The sequence below is a fragment of the Astyanax mexicanus genome, chromosome 1, assembly GCF_023375975.1.
Source record: "Astyanax mexicanus isolate ESR-SI-001 chromosome 1, AstMex3_surface, whole genome shotgun sequence".
NCBI classification, from domain to species: domain Eukaryota; kingdom Metazoa; phylum Chordata; class Actinopteri; order Characiformes; family Acestrorhamphidae; genus Astyanax; species Astyanax mexicanus.
In genome coordinates this window covers 49,919,005-49,940,421 of record NC_064408.1, presented here as the reverse complement: position 1 = coordinate 49,940,421, position 21,417 = coordinate 49,919,005, and the positions used below count along the sequence as shown (strand labels likewise).

The following is a 21,417-nucleotide window of genomic DNA, read 5'->3' as shown; positions in this document are numbered from 1 at the left end:
AGCTGCTCAAAAGTGCTGTAACATCAGAATTCTTAGCACCACGATAACAGCAGAAAACATGACCATTCGTTTTACAGACAGATAAACACTTGTGGTATAGGAGCTTGTAAAAATTTTACCATTAAAAATAGTGGCTTACTAAACAGAGCAAGCAATGTAAGTTTAACAACTGTGCAATGTTTAATTTAACTTGTTATAACATGTTGCTTATCAGGCAACAAAGTTAGAGGCACAATGTGTATGTAATATAGCAGATGTCTTCTTTTAAGATCCCATGTATTGTGGGCTCTGATTGGTCCATCAAGCTAAGCACTGCCACTATGGATCTGGAGATTGCGGGTTCAAATCCTGTTCATGTAGCTTGCCATCGGCTAACGTAGCTCTGAGAGAGCACAATTGGCCTTGCTCTCTCCGGTTGAGTAAATGGCACACTCTTCCTACATCACTCCAAAGGGTGATGTCCCTCAGCACAAGGCGTCTGTGAGCTGATGTATCAGAACCGAGTCACTGCGCTTTCTTCTGAGCGCACTGTGATGCTACTCAGCAATGCTGCATCAGAAGCAAATTGAAAAGAGGTGGAGTCTGACTTCACATGTGTCAGGGGAGGCATGTGCTAGTCTTCACCCTCCTGGTGTTGGAGCACCACTAGTGATAGAGGAAGTCCTAATGAGTGGGTTGGGCAAATGGCCGTGTAAATTGTGGATAAAATGGGGGGAAAAAAAATAGAAACAAATAATAATAAAAAATGCATGTATAATGTCTTCTACCAGTTACATAATGGCAGGTAGTTTTTGCTTTGCTTTGCTTAGTGTAGTTCAGCTCAGTCCTTAGCCATAGACAACAAAATGTGAATCAGTTGTGACTTTACCCTGACCTCCCCTAGTGCAAAGTCAGAGTAATGTAAAAGTAAGCTTGTGTGTGAACAGATCAAGTTATTTTCTAGAGAATTCACCGTGGATCATGCCATTCCTGAGAAAATCTCAGGCTGCATGCAAAATGTGTGAAAGGACAGAGTGTCTGGGGCTAATTGTCTGGCATGTTCTGTAGTTATTTTGTGAAAATACAAAAACTGAAAATACTTTACAAACTCAGGTTAGAAACAAGAACAAAGTGGAATGCAAACATTATACTGTGGTTGTCACTGGTGCAAAATGTGACTGAAAATTTCTTTTTGACTATATTTGGTTTCAGACCAACATTTCATGCCTATCTACAAATGGAGGTAATTTGGGACTGTTGCTACTCTGCCAAGAAGTGGACACCCAGTCAAAATGACCCTAAGGAGCACAACAGAGACCCATCAATGAGGTAAAGAAACAATCCAGAGTAACAGACAGAGATTTGAAGTTGCCATTGGTACACGTTAACATCTGTGTTCAAGAGTCTACAATTCATTAAACTTAAACAAGCAGGGTGTTTATGGCAGGACACCATGAAGGTAGCAGCTGTTTACTACAAGAAGTTTGTGACAGAGCATATTAACACTCACAGTGGTACTGGAAAAATGTTTTGTGGACAGAGGTCTACATCTGGAACAAAAAAGCCACTGCACTTCACCATGAAAACATTATGCCAACTGTAAAGTATGGTGGAGGGAACATCATGATATGGCCCTTCTTTGCTGCCTCAGGGCCCAGACAGATGAGAATCCTTAAAGGAAAGAAGAATTCTCAAGTGTATAAAACAATTCTAGAGGATAATGTGAGATTGTCTGTACATCATCTGTAGAAGTTGGGTGATGCAACAGGACAATGACCCAAAACACAGGACCAAGTCCTTATCAGAATGGCTTAAGAAAAACTAAATCTGCCTTTGGAGTGGCCAAGTCAGAGCCCAGATCACAGATAATTTGGATTGACTTGACGCATCCAAAGAATATGACGGACAAAAAGCAGTTTTGAAATTCTGAAATTTTTACTAAAGGATGTGGAGCCAAACCTATAGGGAGTGCTTGGTTGAGGTTATTGCTGTAAAGGAGAGAGTCAACCAGATATTAATTCCAAGATCATAATTTTGTATTATTACTTATTATTACTTATTTTTACTCAAGACCTTTGATTTGACTACATAGAGACTACATAGTTTTTCTTGCGACAGTAAATGGAATCACAGTGCAGTATAAGCATAATTCAATGTACTGATTTCACTGCAGTGTTACTGCAGTTTATTGTACTTAGTGAAAAATAAAACTTCACACTTTCTGCAAGCCAAGCATCTCTACCTTTCACTCACCAATCTCAAATTCCCATTCAAAGCTAACTGCTAATTGGTTCGTGTGGCACTAATGTCAGCCTGCCAGGCAACAGAATGAAGCGCCAGTAAATGCTATAAGGCATGCATATAAATATACAGTCTTCAAGCCTTAATTCTCCTCATCGCACAACTGAACAAGCAATGCCACTTTAAGCATCTCGATTGAGGGGAAGGGGCATTCAAAGGCCAGGCTTTCTCTCTTCTCATTGTTGTTTAAACGTGACCCTGAGGCTCTCCACAGCCACATCCTCTGCCTCTCGTTCCCTCTTTACTGCCTGCTAATGGGCTCTTAACACAGGCCCTGGCTAAAGCAAATCTAATCCACACTCTCATCTCCCTCTCTTCAGTTGCCCAGGCTGCCATCCCATGCGTCCATCACAGTCCGCAGCCATTTTAAGATGATTGAGGACGCGGGAAAGCAATACACAGATTTTATTGAGGCGGGGTATTACAGCCAGTGCTTGGACACAAGGGCTTCGTCCTCAGAATGGCAGGACCATTTGGGACACAAATAGGCAGCACTCTTAGATTTAGACAAACGATGCGATTACAGACCAGCATATGAATGCAGGCGAGACCCACATTTGCAAAAGTGACCCCTCTGGACAGAAGCTCTCAGATCTTTCCTGCAGCTTGGAATGAAAGTAGGACATCGGGGGGATTTCTGGAATATATTCCTCACCGAGAGGATGGGAAAATCTATCCATCTGAATGTACAAACCAGATAGCTCCTTCACTTCTTCCACTGCGACAAAGACAGGGCTGTGTGTCTGGCAGATGGTCTCGTTGGAGAATAATAAGTCCCTTTCAGTCGTGAGAGTCTGCTTACCATGACTTCACTGCCTAAGAAGCCAAATGGTAGACCCCGGAACAACACTGGCTCTCGGGGGTCAAGAGAGCCAACTCGAGGCCTTGAAGGCGCACACACAAGACCCAAGGTTGACCAGGAGTAACCGACTTGCTCTTCTTTGAGAAGCGAAGGAAGAAAACAAGATACAGCAACAAAGAGATGACTGATAAAGACATTGCCGTCACAGAATGTGTGAAAAGACGACCCTTGCAAATTCCCTGGCAGGCCAGTTCTGAGAAATAGCTGTGGACTGTGGAAAATGCAGGCCTGTGTTCTGTAGGAAACACTGGGATGAATGAAGTGAAATAAATGCTGCCTGACACAAAGCAGAGTCGGGTTAATTGCTCAGCATCCCTGAATACTGCAATTTCACTCTGCAGCCTTGGTAATGTTCTGTTGGTCTGTACATTATGCTCATTCCATCAGACGTTTATATAACAAAATCAAATGCATTTCTAAGCTCTAGGACAGATTTACAGAGTTTCCGAGACAGAACTCAAGAACTAATATGAACCCTATTCGGACGGAATTAGTTTTATCTGGAGAGGTATAGTGTAAAATAACTACTACAGGACATTCTCAGTGATTTTATTCCCCTTCAAATGCGCCATGTCAGTCATTTTACCCAGACTGCACGCTCCCATGCTTCCATTATATAAAGCACAGGTTATGTTACACCTGTGTGAATTGAAATATGGGTAAATAGTCTGTCAAATACTGTGAAAAGTGAGCTTTACTACTGCAAGGAGATGTATAGTTTCCCTCAAAACATTCCAGCCTGTGCCGAATACTCAAGAAAAGCCAAGGGACTCCTCAGAGGCACACTTGTCATGCTACTTTAAGCAAGTGCTTGCATATCTGCTAATTATAACTATGAATCAAGTAGTCACTCCCATCTCACTCATTTATTTGAGACTGTAGTAAAAAAAAGTAAAATAAACATTACTCCAGTAGATCAATGCTGCTTCCACAGCTTTGGCCCTAAGCTAGTAGTTCTAGAGTTAGAAACCTGGAACAAGACAGATCCATAATTCACAAAAAAAAAAAAAAGAGGACAGCAAAGGCCGTTTCAGTGAATGTGAGAAGAAAACGATTCTCACATTCTCTTGCAATTTTTGCAAAGAAACTTAGAGAAATATTTATGGAAAAATGAAAAAGACTAGAAAGAAATGCTGTCTGACACAAACCAAAGTCAGGTTAACTGCTTTATGTCCTTGAGTGTTGCAGTTCGACTCTGCAGCCTTGGTAACTTTGCCTGGAATTGTAAGCATACCTTTATTTTGTAACTGTTTTTTTTTTATGCACAACATATTCTGTGGATGGCTCTAGGGAAGAAAGTTCAGCCTCTAAGGAGGTGCGTGCTAGACTTCAGGCTTAGGGGGCTTATAAAGTGCCATCAGGAAGCCCTTCGAGCTACAGACAAGACCAGACATTGTCTCTTTGACATTATTTGTGGGAAACAGCTGCAGACTGCAGCAGACTCTGGCTGTGTTCTGAAAAATGCTGGAATGAATGAACAGAATGGACAATGTCTGACACACAGCAGAGTCAAGTTAATTACCTGATGTCCCTGAAAACTGTGCAGTTACATATGATCCACTGTTTAACATTGTTCAAAATTATTAAATAAGGGGGCGGGGGCAATTGAGAACTTGCTGAAATTTTGCTGAGACCACAGGATGGAACGTTTTTTGCTGAGTGTTTTTTTTTTTGATAATGCTAAAGGGGTGGCTTTAAAAGGTAAATTCTATGGGGCTTCAAGGTGGGTGCCACTGCGTTGCTGTAAGATTACTACTGTATTTTTCGCACTATAAGGCGCATCAGATTATAATTTATATAATAATTATATAATAATTGTATAATAATTTATACGCCACTTATTAGGAACAGGGGTGTCACCATGTATTTTTTTAATTCAGCAGGTCTGCCGCTGAAGAGTGAGACCTGTAAAAACTAAGCTAAGTAAACAAATCTGTCAAACTAGTGCTGGATGTTAATCTACACAAATTTTACTCCTGAAAAAAACATTTATTTGGGTGACTAAAGCTCTTCTGTTTATTTACAGAAAGCAGCATTTGCAGCCTGAAAGCACTACACTGAGGAACCCTGAATGTTCCGGTAAACCAGGATGATATAAGTCAGTGGTTCCTACCACGTAGCTTGTGCAGATTACAGGCCGATAATACTCACCTCTGGTCGAATGGTTAGCACGATTCATGGGTAATGCTAACGCTGCTCCAGCAGTGCTAGCCAGAGTTAGCCGCAGACTACAGGCTGATAATACTCACCTCTGAACGGCCGAATGGCTAGCGCATAATAATGCTAATACTGCTGGAGAACTAAACTGAAATTCCTGTATAATGCTGCAATTCAGTGGAGTGGCTTTTAATGCTACTTAATACCTAATCGGTAAAATGTATACATTGAATAAAAAGGTGCACTGACGATTTATGGGTATATTATCTAATGGAGTTGCAAGGTGGTATGTATGGTATTGCATGTGGTTACTTTGGTGTTGCTGGGTGGTAGCTAGAGTGGATGCAATAGTTTTGCGAAACCCTGTAACAAGACAAATCCAAGGTTTTACAAAGAGCAACAGAAGGTCTTTGGCCCACAGATGAGAACAGAGGTGAAGCAGCGATAACTGCCATGTTCGTGTTCACCCGGTGGACCAAGAAAACAAGATACTGTGACACTAGAGATGACTGATAAGGGTGTTGTGTGAAAAAGACCCAGACAAATTCTCTGACAGATCAGTTGTGACAAATAGCGGTGGACTCCAGCAGACATCTGAAAAGACAGGAATGAATGATCAGAAGGAACCGCTGGCCGACACAAAGCAGAGACAGATTAATCTTTAGAGCTGAACATTGCATTTCGACTCCACAGTCTGGGTAACATTGCGCCTGTATACATATAGGTGTTCACTCTGTAGGATTTTAATACAGGTAAATCACCTCCATTCCAATACATGACCCAAGAATGCATTGCTAAAATCAGGCTATAAAGCCCAGCAAGGCACAGGGGACTTTAAGAGCTGAGAAGCTTTCACATCCAGAAGCTCACACTTGGCTTCATCAGTGAAAAGAGGTGCAGCTTCTCACGGGCTCTTCAACCTTGATAATTAGAGGGAGCTGAAAGATCAGTCTCGCAAAGTACAGTGATTGATTTCGCTAATTAAAAACAGGCTCCGAACCATAGCCTTTTCTCTCTAACCATTTCATTTCGTTCAAAAGGGAAACATGAAAATGCCACAGAATAAGCAAAACAAGACGCCCACGTCGAATCAGTGCGATTACACAGCTGATGTTTTTCTAAACTGCGCTCATCACGAAGGAAGAAAAAGAAATGTTTATTAAAAAGGCACAGAAACTGAATAGAATTTTTATAGGGAGCAGTGTGAGGTGAACCACATTTCCACTAAAAGTGCAGGCTATCAGCAATGCTTTTTCTTTTTCTTTAAAGCAAGCTGGGGTCCTTGAGCAGCTTGCTTCTTTTTCAAGGCCAATACGCAAGAGAAAAGGGTGAAAGTCTTCTCACTGGAACTTAGCTCAAGGGCACGGCTACAGTAGTCAGAATGGTCTTTGAGCATCTCGGCACTGCATTGGCTTGCATGGCATTACCGACCAGGAACTAATGCAGTTGCGCAGAAAGTAAACAACCTCTTTGGAATTGCCTGGGATTCTTCATTTAATACAAACTGTGGGTTGATTGTTATACAAAGGCTTGCAAAATATGTATACGCCTTAAATGTATAATGTGCTTAATACACATTTTGATATACGTTTAACACTTAAATGTATTTTATTGAGATTATTGAGAAGTGATTTTAGAGAACTGAAAAAAAAATTATACATGGTTTTCAAAATTTTATTGTTCTTTCTAACCTCAAGTCTTTTGCAGCGTCCAACAGGTTTTCTTCCAGGATTGCCCTGTATTTACCTCCATCCATTTTTCCATGAACTTTGATCAGCTTATTTGTCCCTGCTAAAGAAAAGCATCCACACAGCATGATGCTGCCACCACCATGTTTCACAGTGGGGATGGTGTTTTCAGCGTGATGAGCAGTGTTACTTTTCCACCACACATATTGATTTGCACTGAGGTCAAATGGTCAACCTTGGTCTCATCTGACACCAGCACCTTCTTCCACATGTTTGCTGTGTCACCAACACAGCCTGTGGCAAACTGCAAATGGCTCTTCTTATGTCTTTCTTTCTCCCGCCAGTGCTGTGAATTTCTGCAGCTTCTCCAGAGTGACCATGGGCCTCTTGGTCGCTTCTCTGGCTAGTGTTCTCCTTGCTTGATTTGTCAATTTAGGTGGATGGCCATATCTTGTTACGTTTGCAGGTGTAGAATTCTTTTTCCATTATTGGATGATGGATTGAACAGTGCTTCTTGTGATGCTCAAATTGTAGGATATGTTTTTATAATCTAACCCTTAAACTTCTTCACAACTTTATCTCTGACATGTCTGGTAGGTCAGGTTCTCTAGTGTTCTCTAACAAACTACTGAGGACTTTACAGAACAAGTGTATTTATACTGAGACTAAATTACAGACAGCTAGACGCTATAACTAATTAAGAGACTTTTGAAGGCAGTTGATTGCACTGGATTTTATTGTAAAAACCATATATCATTTTTATTCCATTTTACTTTTTTACAGATTTAAGTTTGTGGATGTAAGGTGACAAAATGTTCAAGAAGTATGAATACTTTTGCAAGCCCATGTATATCATACAATTATCTCCCTAAAATACAATCTCTCTAAAATACAATATTAACACAGACAGTTGTATTGTTCGAGGTTTTTTTTGTGAACACTTTGTTATCCATTAAAGTGCAGGCTAGAAAAAGTAAGTGAACACTTCCAAAAGTATTTCAAGTAAGATAATAAGATAAGGACTATGAATGTAACATTAATTTAACTACACAAAGCCTCTTTAACAAAAAAATGCAGTACATTCTTCTTTCAGAAGATATCAGTAGAGGTGTTATAATAACATATGAAGCTTGTAAGGCTACAAACGCACTGCAGATGATTTTAGCAGTTCATGGTTGGACAAACTAACTACAACTGGAGAAAAGACAGCGCTGTTACAACTCTGCCCAGCAACGAACAACCTGTTAATAATGTTTTGCCAAGAGCAAAATAGGAGCACAATAAGCCATCCTGAATGAGGTAAACAAGAATCAAAGGGTAACAACAAAAGGTCAGCTCTATAAACTGCAAAATTAATTGTGTCCATTATTAGAAACCTTTAAAAAGAAAGTTCATATATTAAGGAAAATCTTCTCAACCATCTCTAATTTGCCTACAACAACCAAGATGTTCCACAATGCCTATGTAAAAAAAAAAAAAAAAAAAAAAAAAGATCTACAGGTTATTCAATTCAAGGGTTCACTCTGGACGTATACTCACTGTGCTCAATAACAAGACATGGACAAGTGCTTGTGTGTTAAAAGTTTAGCAATTTTTTGTTGTCTGTAACTGTGACTTAGATAACAATCAGACCTCATTATATCAGTAATCAATAAAGAACTACAAAAATGTGATTACAAAGATTTAGTCACTTTTAAATATAACCCAGGCCCCACTTTTCACAGTCAGTTGGTCAGTTAATGTACTTTAGATATGTTCACTGAAAACATTTGTTGTGACACTGAAAATGAACAAGAATTTAAATAATAATCATTGAATTTGCAGGAACATTTGCCCCATATATATATGTACTGGCCAAACGTAACTATGATTTTTAAACTCACAGCATTAGCAGAAAAGGCAGATGCAGCATTAAATCATTATATGTGTGCTTCTTATTCTCACTCTCTTACCTTCCGTGCTGCGTTAATGTCGAAGAATGGTTTGTTCCTCACGCTGAACGGCTCCTTCGTTTTGTCGATCTGTCCCATCTTTATTTTTTCTGAACGAGGGAAGATTATTTCCTTCTCTATGCACAAAAGCCGTCTGCTGAAGTCACACTGACCGACCGGCTGGCCCTGCAAGAAATGGGCAACATCAAAGGAATAAATTATATGGTTAATCAGAGACTCAGAGACTGGTTGGCCATAAGCCAAGACATTAGTCCAAGTCTGAAACTAACACTTATGATAAGTGATAACATCTCAGAGTGACGTGCATCATATCACACTTAATTTACTTTTCTCTAATCCTAATTGACTGGTTGCCATCCACTGCCATGGCAACAGTGCAGTTCTCTGTGACTGATAAGAAGTGTGCAAGTACACGCTACGTCCAAAAGTTTGTGGACACCTCTTCTAATGCTTGGATCTTACAACTTTTGGGTTACCTAATGCTGACACAGTTGCACACAGAACTTATGGGCTGTACACATAGCCCAGGCCTGTAAGTAGTATCAATACAATTCAGGGATTCTTTGGAGCAGATTAACAGGAAACTACTTGTACCGTGACTAACTCCAGGTGTGGGTTGGAGGGCTATAAAGCCTGTAGAGTAGTGGATCTGTGTTCTCTAGAATGTTGGATGGCGCTCCATCCAAAACTTTTGGGATGAATTTGGGAATTGTAAATAAGCTGGGGTAGTGATATTCCAACATCCTGAATTCACTAATCGCTGAATGCAATCAAATAATCAAAGCAAAAAGCCTTCCCTGGAAAATAGAGACAGCAGGTACACCATACACCAAATTGGCGGGCAGTGTACATAATCACCCCATCTTTTCAGATTTTGATATTGTAATGTGTGTTATTGCTTATAGTTTGGATAATTATGAAAAAATTCAAATATTGATTAACAAAAAAAAAAAAAAGAACAGATCATCTGTTCCCAAGTATACTATGCAAAAATGAAAAAGAAATCAAACATAAAAGTGTATGTTGCAAATTCAAACCATATAAAAAATATATGGAGTCTCTCATTTGCTTCTACTTATTTTTTTTTTATTTCTGTATGTATATAATCTGCTATTTTGATTGCATATTTTTGCAAACTTTTGGCACAAAATGAACTCCATAAAAATCTCCCTCCCAAATTGATATGCATTTTTATTCTACATAGACAAACTAGCCTTAAACAAACACAACATGTAAGGAAATCCAGCAATTTGTTCATTTTTTAAAATGAACAATTTTATCTTATTTTTTTTTTTTTACAAATACTGTCAGTTCCAAACAACTGTCCTACAAAAGCTTTAATCATGCCGGAAATTCATACTTGGCTCATTATCACCACTAGTGTCTGATTATTGCTCTCAGGCAAAGGACAGATAAATGACTGGACTGAGGCACTTCAGGGGGCCAATCAGATGTCAGGTGGAGTTAATGCTTTTGTGACCCCACCCCTAGAACAGCCAGTGTGATGAACTGGTGCCTTGTTTGGGAGATTACCTGACTTGTGCCCAATAATTCTGGGTAGATTACAAAGCCACCACTACCATTAGTAGGAGACTGAAGATAACATGATATGTATGAACAGATAATGAATGCTGATATGTTCAGGTTCAGGTTTAACCCCGTGATCTACTGGAGCCCTGTCCGAGGGATATTCCTTGCATTGTGTCTCATGATTGGGAGTATGCTCTGGAGCCACCACAATCCTGAGTAGGAAGAAGCAGATAGGAAGATGGATGGACAAATATAAAATACTGATATGGCCATCATAGATTGTTTTAACCCTGTGTCTGACTGGCAACCCTGAACTGGGTGGAGGGGATAAGAAGATAGATATACAGATATAAAAAGCGGATGCATCCATCATAGATATTTTTAACCATGCAGTCCTGTCTAGGGTGTATTTTTTTCCTTGCACCAAATGATTCCAGATCCTGACCAGGATAAAGCAGATAAAAAGATGGATGGATTTGTTTATTTTTTATTTTTGTCAGAAGATGGACAGCACACACACAAACCAAGTAATAACAAGAGCAGCCTCGACCACACCTACTAGAGCCAGCTGAGGGAGATTGCACAGTACATGTATATGTATAGGGTATAACCCCTGATCCCCCTCCCACTAAAACTGCACTACAGACAAAAAAAATAAATTTTGTCTGGCTTAGGCTAGAGTGCAGTTCTCTACTCTCACAGCTATTCAATTTGATTATGAAGATTCTTTGGAAGATGATTCAGTGCATCAGGAAACACAAATTATATGAAATAATCATACATTAAATAAAGATAAATTGCCAGATGATAGCTGAAGGTAATAAAACAATATACCTAGCCTTTAATGGACAATAACATTTGACAACTGTCTGGGATTTTTTGTGGTTGAAAAATACAGGCATATAGTGAGGGCTCTGAGTGGTCCAGCAGACTAAGGTGCTGTCACTATGATTTAGGTATCACCGTTTTGAATCCTAGGTCACGCTGCTTGCTATCAGCAGCCAGACTCCGAGAGTCTGGTTTTATGTGTGTAGAAAAAGGCATGTGTTACTCTTCACTCTCCATGTACTGAGGACATTACCAGTCAAGTCAAGTTAAGTAAAGTAGTTTTAGTGTCAATACTGCATATGTACAGGACGTACAGAGGATTAAAATTGCGTCAGGTAATTGAGCTGCCGAATTGGGGTGAAAACTGGTAAAAAAAAAAAAATAATAATAAAAAAAAATGATAGATTTTTAAATATATTTCAAAAACAGAAATAAAATGCAAATAACTGAACAAGCATTATTCTTATCAGTTACCAAACTCATGCAGCTATGCTAAATTCACTGCTGTCATGCACAAATCTTGTGTATTTAATCTAAACTGCTTAGTTGTTCTTTAGATTAAAAATGTATGCATCAGTATAGAACTATAAATAAATTATTCAATATCAATACATAAGCATATAACCGCCATTTTTCCCTTTTGTGAGAAATTAAATATTCTTTGTAAAATACAAATAAATAAATAAAGAAAGAAAGAAATGTTTAAAATCTGCAATACACAAACCAAAAGAAGAAAAACTACAAAAGTATAAAATAATCGATACATGCCAATTTGTTGGAAGGTCATTTTAATAACATGCACTGGCACATCCATTTTTCAGAAAACTTTCAGCACAGACAATCTTAGCGGTTTGTCTTTTGGTTTCATATTAGTCATACTGATACTGGAATTATGTAGTGTGTACTAAAAATAAGAAATATGTGGGATATCAACTTTGGCCATATTGTCCAGCTGTACTGTATATCGTCGCTGTCCTTTGAAAAAACACTTCTCCATTTTTGTCGACAAACTGTCCTTTAAACTGTGCCAACATTTCTTGATGAATGGACCAATAGAAACTCTTCAAAATGACCTGAAATAAACTCTTTTTACATTGACTTCTATTGAAAGTTTATAAAGTTTTTTTCTCTCTCCTGTAAAGTTGCTGTTTTGGAGATAAGTGTTTTCATTGGACAGCGACGACATCAACATTCATTTTATGATGAAAAGACCATAAAATGATCTGTTCAAAATTATTTTACACTAAACTCCATTGTGCAGTTGGGTGTGGCCCCAAAAATTAATTTCCATGATACTTACTGAATTAAACAGCAGCCTTAAACCTGACAACTCTGTATTGTGATCATTTTCAATAAACCATTGTTTTTAAAAAACACATTTCAGACAGCATCTTTGACAATGGGTCTGTTTATCTGCCAACCAGTAGCACACTCTATATTCATACCTTTTTAATTACACACTCTACTATAATCACCACCTTCACGTGTTTTACACCTCTACTGAACACGTCTGTCCACACAGACAGTGGAGAGAGAGCAGAGGTGTGGCTGAGAGCTGCGCAATTAATGACTTGTGTATTTAATCAACCCGTCTCTCTGCTGACAGCCATCTCCATGGTAACAGCTCGCTGTAACGTAAGCTGTCTCCTTCATCTAACGGCTGCTTTGAAACCGTGGATCCACACGCAGTAGTCCTGAGACCCTGACCCCAAACCTGCCCAGGTGACCCCTGCTGGATGACCTACAGCCCTGTGGTCACGCTCACCGTGACCCCTACTGACAGGAGCGTGCCGGCTGAAATCGTTCCCCCGGGAGCAGAAGCAGCACGGATCCTGTAGCTCCACATCCAGGAGCACCAAAGAAGAAAAAAAAAACTTAAGACATTCCAAAATGTCTCTATATAAGATGAGACAAATTCCAGGGCAAAACCTGAGATTCGCTTTGAAAGATTGAAGAAGGAATCAAATTGATTTAAAAAAATATCTGTCTGCAAACATTTCCCAGATTAAACTGTCTTCCTTTTCTGCTCTTTTTTTTAAACAAACCTCAGCAGTGGGGTAGACTGGGGAAGAGGGGTGGGTGTGGTTTGTTACTGTAAAAATTAGGGTTTCTGATTGGGTGCATCACCCGAACAAGCACATTTCAGCATATGAACCAAATAAAGGAAACTTCTGAGTGAAATACGTTGTGCATAAAAAAAATAACAGTCAAAATGATCTAAAAATGCATTGTAAGCTTAAATTAAAATATACAGCTCTGGAAAAAATAAGAGACCACTTAACACTAATTGAAAACCTCTGAGATATAATTAAGAGGAAAATGAATGATAAAAATGCATCAAACCAAGCTGAACTGCTTGAAATTTTGCACCAGGAGTAAAGGCATAAAGTTTTCCAAAAGCAGTGTGTAAGACTGGTGGAGGAGAACATGCCAAGATGCATAAAAACTGTGATTAAAAAACAGAGTTATTGCAACAAATATTGATTTCTGAACTCTTAAAACTTTATGAATATGAACTTGTTTTCTTTGCGTTATGAGGTCTGAAAGCTCTGCATCATTTTTGTATTTTAGCCATTTCTCATTTACTGTAAATAATTGCTCTAAATAACAATATTTATATTTGGAATTTGGAAAAAATGGTGTCCGTAGTTTATAGAATAACCAATAATGTTCATTTTACTCAAACATTTACCTATAAATAGTAAAACCAGAGAAACTATTCTGGTCTCTTAATTTCTTCCAGAGCTGTATATATTATATTTTATTATATTATATTATTACCTTTTTTACTGACCTAGCAGCAAATGTATTAAATGTTCTTTAAATTACTCAAAACTGCACACAGTCTAGTATATAGTCCTAATGTGTGTGTGGGTGTGGGTGTGTGTGTGTGTGTGTGTGTGTGTGTGTGTGTATGTATATATATATACAGTGAGTCCAAGAAGTATTTGATCCCTTGCTGATTTTCTTTGTTTGCCCACTAATAAAGACACTATCCTTCTGCACTTTTAATGGTAGATATATTCTAACATGGAGAGACAGAATATCAAGACAAAAATCCAGAATATAATTTTAAAGAATATATTTGAATTAATTTGTATTTCAATGAGGAAAATAAGTATTTGATCCCTCTTACCAAACACACTCAATACTTAGTGGCAAAGCCTTTGTTTGCAAGCACAGCGGTGAGACGTTTGTTGTAGTTAACCACAAGTTTAGCACACACACCAGGGGGAATTTTGGCCCATTCTTCTTTGCAGATCCTCTCTAAATCATGAAGGTTGGTGGGCTGTCGCTTGGCAACTCTGACCTTCAGCTCCCTCCATAGATTTTTGATCGGATTGAGGTCTGGCGACTGGCTGGGCCACTCCATGACCTTAATGTGATTTTTCTTGAGCCAATCCTTTGTTGCCTTTGCTGTATGTTTAGGGTCGTTATCATGTTGGAAGACCCAACCACGGCCCATTTTCAGATCCCTGGCAGAGGGGAGGAGGTTGTCCCTCAGGATTGTGCGGTACATGGCTCCATCCATCTTCCCAGTGATGCGGTGAAGTAGCCCTGTACCCTTGGCAGAGAAACACCCCCAAAACATTATGCTTCCACCTCCATGCTTGATGGTGGGCACAGTGTTCTTGGGGTCATAGGCAGCCTTTTTCTTCCTCCACACATGGCGGGTGGAGTTGAGGCCAAAAAGTTCAATTCTCTCCCACAAAACCTTCTCCCAATAACTTGGTTCATCTTTCAAATGATCATTGGCATACTTGAGGCGCGCCTCCACATGTGCTCTCTTCAGCAGGGGTACCTTTCGGGCACTGCAGGATGTGAATCCATTGTTGCGCAAAGTGTTGCCAATTGTTTCCTTGCAAACTGTGGTCCCAGCTGCCTTCAGGTCATTTGCTAACTCCTGCCTAGTGGTTGCAGGACGATTTCTGACCGTTCTCAGCATCATTGCCACCCCACGAGGCGAAATCTTCTTTGGAGCACCGGGCCGAGGTCTGTTGATTGTCATGTTATACTCTTTAAACTTTCTGATAATTGCACCAATAGTTGTTACTTTCACATCCAACACCTTACTAATCTTTTTGTAGCCCATTCCAGCTTTGTGAAGGTCAACAATTCTGACTCTGAGGTCCTGTGACAGCTCTTTGGTTTTACCCATGTTGGAGACTTGAAATCTGTGTGATCTGTCTGATTCTGTGGACAGGTGTTTTTCACACAAGTGATTAGTGAGAACAGGTGGCTTCAGGTCAGGTAACAAGTTGATTGGGAGTGTCTAACTGGTCTGTAAAAGCCAGAACTGCTAATGAATACTAAGGGATCAAATACTTATTTCACTTCATGAAATACAAATCAATTAATATATATTCCTTAGATTTATTTTCTGGATTTTCTTTTTAATATTCTGTCTCTCCATGTAAGAATACATCTACCATTAAAAGTATAGAATGATCATGTCTTTATTAGTGGGCCAACGAAGAAAATCAGCAAGGGATCAAATACTTCTTGGACTCACTGTATATATATATATATATATATATATATATATATATATATATATATATATATATATATATATATATATATATATATATAAAGAATCCATCTTCAATGCTCACAAATGAGCTAAAAAAAATATATATAATAATAATTTTGTGCCTTATCTTGTGCCTTACTTTAGATTAAATATTAAGGGTAAAGCACTAAAAGGCGTTTGTTGTCAGCAGTCATTTGTGTTAGCTTGTTTTTCCACTAAAGCTTTAGTAACCTTCACAAAGGTCATTTGAAAATTCCAGACTTACCTGCTCTATATACATTCAGAAGGTGTTCACAACTGCTGACAGAATGCACGATGTTTAAATGAATAAATGAATGATTAAAGCAAGAAAATTCCATATCAACCATTTTATTTCCTCGTTAACGCACACCTGCATTAGACGTGGCTGAGAAACCAATAAATCTTAATGGGTGAGAAAAAGAAAATGATTAAGAGCAGGATCACTATGGACATAAATCTCAAATATCGATCTACTGCCCATAAATCACAGTACTAACTCACAAGTACTGTCAATTAAACGGAGGCTGATAGCTGTCAGCATGTCTGTGTTCAACGTGTAGCGCTTCTGAATTATCATAGTAATGGGCACAATAAAAAAAAAGAACTTATGAACACTTCAGCACCACCAGCAGCTCCTTCATTAGAGAGTTCTAGCACTCAAGCAACAATATGAGAAAGTGAGAGGGGGAGAGAGTGTGAGAGTGTAAAGTGTGAGTGTATACGTTGGAGGCATGCCAGTATCTTTCAGTAAAATGTACTTTCTATTTGCACTTTCCCAATTTTCCTCAAGAGCACCAGCATGAGAAAGAGAGGAGCAGGTTCCTGGCTGGAAGCTTTCAAGTGCAAATTGCCAGAACCCGATCAATGAAAACACATATTGAGGTTTTTATAATTGAGTCAAAATCTTTAATGTCACATTCTGGGTCACAATATGTAGGACGCACAGAGGAAATGACAGAAGAGATGGATGGATGCAGGGAAGAGAAAAATCAATAGAGATGATAGACTTCAACATAAAAGGAAGGGGGGTGGATGAGAATATACAAGATCTTACGTGAACTTGGTGACCAGAATGAAATTTTGATCATGTAGCCCACTGTACATTCGGATTAATAAATGGAATTGTGTAAAATAATAACAGTGGCTTCCAATTTATGCCACAGAATTAGATGACATTTAAGATTCCATTAATAAAGTTTATAAGCCAAGAGGTAGTAGGCCTTAGTGACATTTAAAAACAATCATATACATATATATATGATTTTTAATATCACTCCATTACTGCCTTTGACGTATTTCTATCGGGTTAGGTGTCAATCATCGCTGATTGCACTGCCCTTGAAAAGCGAGGGTGGTTTAATTTTATTTTTATTGCATAGTACAGTTTAGCCCCTTGAAGATCCCAGACAAATGTTTAAATTCTTAACACAATATTTTTTTTCTATTGTGTTTAATGGTACCAGTGTGCTGAAACGACCATCCCTGGTAATCTTCATATACATTCATTCTAAAAACTGGAGTGTCGATCCCATTTCACAGGACTTCTTCTGGCCAAGTCACGCAACTTTACGTACTTGCATTAGATGTACAGCCAATCCGGCTCTGATTCACTGAACGCGAGCGGCTGGTGGAGCAATGGAGACTTCAGAAGAAGAAACTTAAAGCTCAGTAGCTCATTCACCCATAGTAAAAACAAACAAACGAAAGAGTGAAGTTTCTGACTGAGTGCTCTCTCTCTGTGACTAAACATAACCTGGAATCGGATTTATCCGCTCTGAAAGGAGACCGCATCACACCCGCCCAGTTTAAAATGAATCTTCCGCATACTCTGTGCAATTACCCATTCACACCAGAGAGGACCCTCAATCCCCCCTAATCCCAAAATTTGGTTTGATCCCAAGTCATGGGACAGCAGTATGTAAATTAATCATGAAGTGTAACATCAAGAGATGGCTTGGGAATGCTTACCAATATATGCAAGTCGTGAGGTGTTATCTTGTGAGAAAGGTTCAACATTGGTTGACTGTGACCGGCAGTGTCTGGTTAAAATTGTCCATGCACAGACAAGTGATTCTGGCAGAAATCACATTCACATTCAAAGCAGAAGGCCCTACACACAATCTTCTGGTCAGTGTATCATTCTTTAGCTACTATTCCACAAGACATGTCAAAAGTCATGGGACAATATACATCTTCCATCTTCCATGTATCATGTCAGTGTAATTTAATACATCACTGACTGTTGACTTGCTAGTATTTATACCCCACCCTTTAACAACTGACACTCTATTAACATAATCAACATTATTCACTTCACCTGGCTAATTAAAGAATAAATTTACATTTATTAGCGGTAATCTGCTCATTCAACTCAATCTGGAGAACTCAAAAACTGACAGAAAACAAGCTTTAATAAATGGAGAGTGGAGAAAAATAATCCGGGCAGATATTTCCAGAGTGTACTGCACTATACAATTAAGCAATAACCATCCTGTTCTTCTTTGTGGCAGTGTACAAAAATGTTTAGATGGCCCAAATGACTTTATACACTTCCTGATAAGAGCACATACGTAAAAGACTGCCCAAAGAATCAGTGGTGTAATAGAAACAGTGACTAAAGGAACCTCTGAATTTACATCTGTTGGAAAGGACATTGGTAAACAGGGTAGCTGAACAAGCATATTCAGTGAGCTTGATGCTAATGCATTTGTATTATAAAGAAAGTAATAAAAAAGTCAGTCAGAGTGACAATGTCAGTCTGTCATAAGTGATAAGACTGTTCTCATACAGAGTTCCCCAATGGTGGAACAAACTACCTTCCACTACCAGATCAGGAGAATCTCTCGCTATCTTTAAGAAACTCCTGAAGACAGAGCTCTTCAAAGAGCACTTACTCTCTTAACACCTCTAACACACTAACTACTTCTAACCTCATTTCCTTCTTCCCCATCTTCACTTTTCTATCCCCTTACTTCCCTTCGACCTCCTTTAAGCCCTATCTAAAAATGGGTTATCTAAATTCCTATTACTTTTGTACTTCATTATTGTAAGTCGCTTTGGACAAAAGCGTCTGCCAAATGAAATGTAATGTGATGTAATGTAATAAGACAGTCAGCAAGAACACAGTTCTGAGGTCAGTTGTCTCCTCTAGGATAAAGGTGGCTCCAGCCACAGGGTACAACTGGTTAGATAAGTATGAAAATAACATGAATCATCTGCTATGGCCTTTATAGTTACCAGATCTAAACCAAGTTAACAATGTGATAATGCATTTTTCAGAATGATACCATTTTTTTTTTCATGTCAGAAAAAAAAAAAACTAAGTGACCCACCACCTTCCAGTGATGGGGACCTAGCACTTCTTAACATTCCAGTTTAAATGATCACTGTAACAACTCTTTGCTGAAATCACAGTTTTGTTCGATCAGACTAAACCAGGCGTGTAGTGTGGTATTTATCAGTGTTTCTGAGCCTATCACAGAGATTTCTCTTTGTGAGCTTTGTCTAAGTATGGCTGAAATCCTCTGGAGGGGTGTAACAACACCAATTCATCATGCTACAGGGGTCATTATTATAAAAAGTACATGCTATGATACATATGATTTTTTAGGAGATTTATCCTCTTCCTGTATTACGCCACTTTATACTTATCTCATGTTTAAGTTTAAAACAAAAGAAAATAAACAAGTAGTTTTCCACTGGCTCTATGAACTACTTTAGGGTGGTGCCATATGGCACTAGATGGAACAATAAATTAAATGAAAACAAACCTGGTTAGTCTTAGTGTGTTGTGTCCACCTAAACTGAACTGCTACAGAATCGTGAGGTTCACACTGTAGTGCAACATAAATCATGACTACTCAAAAGACCCCAGCTTTTCATACCTATTTGCTGCTCAGTATTTTATTTTTCACTTTATGTTTATTACTATCAATTTACCTGAACTGAGTTTGTATGCCTCACCTTTGGATGAATCATGCCGGAGCACGGTTCTGCCCCCTCCCCTCTCCCCCGCTGGCCTGCACTCACACTGCATTCAAACTCGAGCACGCTTACGTCATTACTCACTGCTCAGTGGGCTAGCCAGTGTTGTGCCAAATTCAAATCATGCTGACACTGCATGTCTACCGTGCTCGAGTCCAAGTTCAGTGTACTATGCCACAAATTGGAAAAATAATTATATTAAAATGATTATTATTATGAATATTGTTATTAAACAATGCGGGACCCATGATGTCACTGAATTCAGCGCCGAGCACTCAAAACCCGAGGAAAACAGCAAAACAACAATAATCAGCCCTTTAATCAGGCATTTAAATGGCTTTTTAAAAGGTAAATAAGAGCGATTTTCTGGGATTAAAAGTGTAAATTCAGCTCTGAATAGAAATATCTGCACAAAACTGTGCTGAACTGAGGTGCACAGCTTTCAACACATGCGTTTACAAGCACGTGCCCAACCATGTGGATGGAGGCCATGCGGTTACCTGATTTTTCCTGTCCCCTACCCCTGGCACCCCCCCTTCATCTTGCACTACTTAGGCAGCAGCAGCCCGTCACTCACACATACAGAGACAACGCTGTGTATCTGCTTCTTGTGTAAAGAATACAAACATTGCAATTTGACGTGTTTGATTTATTTGCCTTAAGTGACAACGCACATCCTGCGATGTGACTACTGCGCATGGGCACATCGCGATGACAATGCTTCAACAATATATCGTGCGGCCCTAATATTTACTATATTAAAAGCTAATCTATCTGCTGCAGCAATTCCTGACTGGGGCTTTAAAGGCCCTGAACAAGAAAGAGTAAGAGTGAACTAAAGCAAGAAGAAGAAGAGGAGAGAGAGAGAGAGAGAGAGAGAGAGAGTGTCATGCAGACACAGTTCAGATCACCGCGCAGCCTCATCAATTCAAAGCCGCTGAAAATTCATGAGGCTCAGATTCATGGCTAACGATCTAGTGACATTTAAGGCTCACGCATTCTGTCAAGACATTGTCACACTCCGTCGGCCGTATGCATCATATCTATGCGCCTCCACTCCAGGGGAGAGGATCAATTCTCCCACCATGGGGGTGGGTGGGGGGGGCGTGGACTGGAGGAGAGAAAACGGCAGAATCTGAGTTTTCAATACATGGTTAAAGGCCACCATTCTACCACTGCCTTCTTTGTGGTTTCATAGGTCAGTGTAGGAGGCTGAAATCTCCTTAAAATGTGTCTGGAAAAGCATAAGTCCCAGAAAAAAAACTGAATTTTCACCATAGATCTGTGAAAATGCACAGAGATGTTAATGTGCATTGTCTGTGAGTAGGCTTCTGGTGCTCTATAAATCTTTGTGTCCACAAAAGCAATCAGACCTACATTACATTGATCGACTGCCAGGTTCTTTACTTTCCCAGAGGCCAGCAGTCCAGGAAGTCGGCCGCTGTGAATTAGCAAAACAAGACCAATGTGTGATCACAGCTTGAAAGACTTGCTTCTCACACTACAGGAGCTTTGTTCAATTAAAAACCACACACGACCCAGAGGGGACAGCAAAGCTTAATGCTTTTAGAAGATTTCTTT

The 21,417-nt window shown here is 39.2% G+C and overlaps 1 protein-coding gene across 1 annotated transcript in view; it reads right to left on the bottom strand.

Annotated features, from left to right (window-relative positions):
* rngtt (RNA guanylyltransferase and 5'-phosphatase) overlaps positions 1–21,417 on the bottom strand; it is a 236,531-nt gene that overhangs the window by 122,258 nt on the left and 92,856 nt on the right. Inside the window, exon 11 of the mRNA XM_022662454.2 lies at positions 8,940–9,104. Within this exon, the coding sequence (XP_022518175.2) occupies positions 8,940–9,104 (165 nt within the window). The remainder of the gene's footprint in view (positions 1–8,939; positions 9,105–21,417) is intronic.